The following is a 5,240-nucleotide window of genomic DNA, read 5'->3' on the forward strand; positions in this document are numbered from 1 at the left end:
GTGTGTGTGTGTGTGTGTGTGTGTGTGTGTCTTTAAATAAAATAAAATAAAATAGGTACATTGTTTAAGTTTCAACTTTTTTTATTGTAATGTAAATACTCACCTGGACCGTTGGTTTCCAAACATTTTAACTTCTGGCCACCAAAATAACGGTTGCAGATAGTACTGGTTTACGTATGTAAACTTTGCTGATGGGCAAAATAACAATATAAGCAAACATATTAACTATGATACTACTTCTATTCATTTATTATTATTGTTTGTTTGTTTAAATGCATATTGAGAAAATGCTCCATTAACAATATGTTTGCATTTAGAATGATGTCTGGAAATCATCTGGTGACCCCCACTTGATGTTTCATGACCCACAAAGGGGTCAAGACCCCAACTTTGGGAACCACAGGTATAGACCATTGGTCTTCAGAGGTTTATTAGTTCCAACACACACAGAGATGAAGAACTGATGCCTCCACCAGATCTAAATAAGCTCATCAGATGCTCCGTGGATATTTTACTTTCACAGCTGCTGCCTGTTTGTATTAAATCATTTTGTTTCAATAATACCTAAAAAAATATTCCTGCAGATGTTGATGTAAATAGCCATAATACAAGATCATGTAGTTATACTAAACAGGTTGCTGGTTCTGAATTTCTTTATTCAGATTTAATATCCCATTTACCCATTTAATATCTCAGCAAATAAAACTGTGACCCTGAATGTTCTTTGTTTCACATGTGGTCACGCAAAAATAATTATGATGACTCCTTTTTTATGTTAAAGACTGACACTAAGATATTTGGACAGAAAATCAAATGTCATTTCTTTGCATTCATTTCTCAGCTCCACAGTACCACAGATGAAGGGGTGGGTGTTGCAGGTTTTATGCATTCATGCAGTGAATTTCTCTTTAATGCAGTGCCATTAGGCAAAGCTTTCACATTCTGAGGTGCACAGCACACACATTTTCTGGGGAATGGCAATCGTTATTGTGACATTAAAGTGCTGTGGAAAGGTTATTATCTCACATTTTAGAAATGGCTTTTTGGATGATCTCGGTTTGGAGATATCGTTTGTTGCAAGTCCGAGTGAGACCAGACCACTGAAAACAACCATAGCAATACATGCACATACTATTTTATTAACCATTTGTTTTACATTTACTTAAAATTGTTTAGTTATTTGCTGATTCAAACAGCAGCAGCTCCAGTTAGTTGTAGCATGTATTCATGAACAGCAAAAAAACAAAATGTTTCTCTAAACTGAGGTTGTTTAATATTATAGAGTTACCCACAACATGTAAGATATTCTTTGTTCATAAGCTTTCCACAGAACTTTACTTGAAAATGTCTAAACTGCCCCTTTGCATCATAGTCTTTTTGTAGGAGTGAAGTAAATCCAACAGCTAGTTTACATCTATATGAGCCACTAAAACATATAGATAATGTTTATACTAAAAATGTGTTGGTTACATTGTAGCAGAACCATCTCATCAACATCTGGATCTGCAAAATCCTCCCTCTCATGTCAGCTATCATAATTTAATTAAAGGCACATCTTTTGTTCCTCTCTACCCCTCCTCCTTTTCTTCAGCAGTGGAAATATGAAGCAGTTTGTGGTTTTAAATGCTCATAACCTGTGTAGGTCATTAAATTGAACATTGTAAAACAGCAATAATGAGATCATAATAGATAAAAAAGGAAAAATAAATTGCAAAAGTAGAATATTTGTGTCTGGAAATGTGCATGGTGATAAATTAAACAGAGGCATTCAGAGGCAAACAAAACCTCACTGCCTGCTCCCGCCCCTTGCATCTGTTAGGCTCTCCTGATTGGCTAGTACATCTGCTCATTATTTTGCAGCCACAGTCTAAATGGCTAGTCTTCTCTCAGCTTTCTGTGTCTCATTGGTTAAATATGTAGCACATGGGGGTGCAGACGCTTCATTTCTGTTATGGTCTGAAAGCGTTTGGCTTCCTCCAGCATAAACAACATTGTTTGCTGTGATTCCTCCTTTTCTGCATCTCCTTCCTGTCATGGATTACCTGTTGTTTTATCTGGTTGATGGAGTTTATTATTACAGAATGATGGATAGATGACCGAAGGATTTAAAGGAAGTTTTTTGTGTGAAAAGGTAATGCCCAGGCTGAGAGGCTTTTGTGCACCTGTGCTGTGAGTGCATCATGTTTTCAGGTGCAGGAACATTATTCTCTTTTCTGGGACTAAAGGACAGCAGCAGGATGGGTAGAATGCAGTGGGTGAGGAAGACGGTGAAATGTAATGCTTTGAGGCTGATGGCCAAGAAATCCAGAGGAGCTTCACAGCCTCTCTCTTTGTGGATGACACCAGCTGTCAGAAAAGATAAAGAGCGGCATAAAAAAAACAGCAAGCTGTGAACAAGCATTTGGCTTCTGTTCTTGGTTACAAAAAACACTATTTGTATTGTTTTTTTCACCATACTTTATATTCTCTCTTCTGAAAACTTTAAATGCCAAAATCTATTTGATTTCTTCCCTGGTCTTTAAACTTTTCATCACTCAAGCCTTCAGCTGATGGGTATATTGATTTCTTTTGGAGTTTTTGTTTGTTTGTGTTAACGTTTTCCTCATCTTGTTTTCTAGCTTATCATCTGCAGACGTGGGTTTCATCTTGGTCATCGATCGCAGGCAAGACCGATGGGCAGCTGTCAAAGGGACACTACTTCGTATTGCAGTAAGTTAGCCTTCATGTCTGGAGCTCCTATAATCTCTGAACTGTATTTAAACATCAGTTTAAAAAGGGATGTTTAATCAGTTGTTAGTAAGAAATGATCCCATCATTGAGACTTTTTCACTCCCAGAGGAGGACATGCAGCTCAAACACTAAACGGATGTTTAAATGTTTTCCCTGCATGTTCACAGACACCATGTGTTTCTGTAGTGGCACCATTATGGACCAAATATTTAAATTCATTTTATTGTAGTTATTTCTATAGCAAACTGATTCATTTACATTGTGGATAATCTAAACTCAGATTAAATAAAGACCAAAGTGAGTAACTGTCCATCCTTTTTTTTTACTTACTTAATTTTGAGGGTTGTGTGGAAACTGATGTGTTCAGCAGTCAGTGTACAAAAGGTAGGGCACACCTTTAATAAGGTTCAAGTCCATCACAGGACCAGATAAAAACAAACGAGTCAAATGATCACACTTCTGCTCACAYCTAGTGACAATTTAGAGTTATCAGTTAACCTAACATGCACATAACATGGTTTGGTTTTGAGGGCTACAACCACCCACTGCATGCTTTTGCAAAAAATTGACATTTGTGCTTTAATCATGACAAGCAGAATAAAAAATTCCGAAAAATATTTATATATTTAGTCAGGTGTCTTGAGGCAGAGAATTAGCTTCAATAATGCAAACGATACTGATGTAAAACACCTTCATCCTTTTTTTTCAGTTGTTCCAAATTGTTTTTGTGTGAACATCAGGCCACAGAGTCTGGATGTTTTTCTGTGTTTCATGATTTATTTTGGGAGGTTGTAATGGTTTATCAACATTCCAGAGTTTGGCATATTTTTTGTGATAAATGCTGTTGATAAAAGTTAGCAGTTTACAGATTTTCTATGAAGAACAAAAATCCATTTGTACTGTTTAAAAAGTTTTTTTAAGCTTCTCATATAAAATGGTCATGTCACTCATCAAAACTGAAACGCAACACATAAAAAAAGGTATTAGAATTAGAGATTATTATCATCGGACACTTCGGCTTCTCACTCAGTCATTTCAAATTAAATTAAGCTTTATTAATCCAATGAGGCAGATTTAACAGGTCAATGATCACTAATTGGGTGAATTCTGTCAGTCCTGCATTAATGTTTTGCTTGACGTGTTCCAGGCTGTTTATTAACAAAATATCAAAGCTTATAGTTGAGATGTTCAATTTTCAGGAAGATGTGAGGTTGTGTGGCTTAACAAGGTTGCTTCTGCTGACAAAATTACATTTTGTTGTGTTTTTCTGTGCCTAACAATGTGGTTGTGTATAAGTTTGGACTGTAGCCTGTAGTAAGATTGCAAAGGAAGCAGTAAATTACCTTGCAGAGTTGAACTGGATGTGGTCAGACCAAAAGTGTTTCTGAACTGATTTTCATTGTCACCAGTCATTATGTTGGTCTTTTTAGCTGGTCTTTTGTTTTGGGACATGTTTGTTTCTGTGTCTGTCTGACAATTCTAAAGAACAAAAAGCGGGTAGACCAGTTCCCACAGAGCAAAGCAACATTGCTGAATAACAGCTATTTTATGTATTTATAAGGGAATATAAGAAAATTTTTATGTCGTAACTGCAAATATACTCCATAATATAAAACTGTATGTCCTTTCCTTCTAAGTCAAAATTTACMCAGAGAATATCTACATTTTTGCTCATAAATACATAGTTTCTTCTTTTAACCACCATAATCTTGTTTTTGAGTTTTAAACAAAACTTAAATCCTATTTGATAATTATTGCTGCTATGCTGTTGCAACTAATAAATTAGTTTGAAATTATAATTCATCTTTAATGGAAACTAGCTTCWGGAGAAATTATCAAACCATTGTCAAACACATACAATAGATGTATAGACCTGCTCGGATTTTAGTGCACAATGTTGCCAAAGTCATTGAGCCATTAATCATACATACACTAAACAATAGCTCTGCCCCCCGCCCCCCAATTGCTCCCCTTCTCTTCTACTGACCCATAATGTAAATTAATTTTTAAAAATCTGCATGTTCTACAGATTGCAGGTTTTATTCAGCAGATGGCGAAAGCTTCTTTTCATTTCACTAATCTTCCTTCTTCCAGCAAACGAACAAGGACGAACAGGTTGATTTATTCATACTGCTAAAAGTGCTTTTCCCAAGAGGTTTATATTAACTGTGTGTTCACCATCACTTCTGCATACAACAGCATTCTCCTCCCCAGTTGGGTTGGAGGACCAATCAGTCCAGCCATCCATTTAGGTCATTAGCTAATTAAAGCTGCATTACCAATAGCAGTGCTTTGGGAGAGGAGATAAGTGTCTACCATTCAGCTGTCATCCAGCTGCTTCCACAGCAGTTTGTCAGTGGGTGTCAGTCCTGACATTTTAATTAGTATTTTTATTTTTGTCCTGCTGGCTTAACTGAGCAAGACGTAGAAATATGGTTAAATTCATATGTGTTCACACACACACACACACACACACACACACACACACACACACACACACACACACACAC

The 5,240-nt window shown here is 36.4% G+C and overlaps 1 protein-coding gene across 1 annotated transcript in view; it reads left to right on the plus strand.

Annotated features, from left to right (window-relative positions):
• mcf2lb (mcf.2 cell line derived transforming sequence-like b) overlaps window positions 1-5,240 on the plus strand; it is a gene marked incomplete in the record, with an annotated part of 40,740 nt that overhangs the window by 10,826 nt on the left and 24,674 nt on the right. The window contains 1 exon segment of the mRNA XM_014011691.1: window positions 2,619-2,709. Coding sequence (XP_013867145.1) covers window positions 2,619-2,709 — 91 coding nt within the window.

Source organism: Austrofundulus limnaeus, unplaced genomic scaffold, assembly GCF_001266775.1.
Source record: "Austrofundulus limnaeus strain Quisiro unplaced genomic scaffold, Austrofundulus_limnaeus-1.0 Scaffold83, whole genome shotgun sequence".
Taxonomy (NCBI): domain Eukaryota; kingdom Metazoa; phylum Chordata; class Actinopteri; order Cyprinodontiformes; family Rivulidae; genus Austrofundulus; species Austrofundulus limnaeus.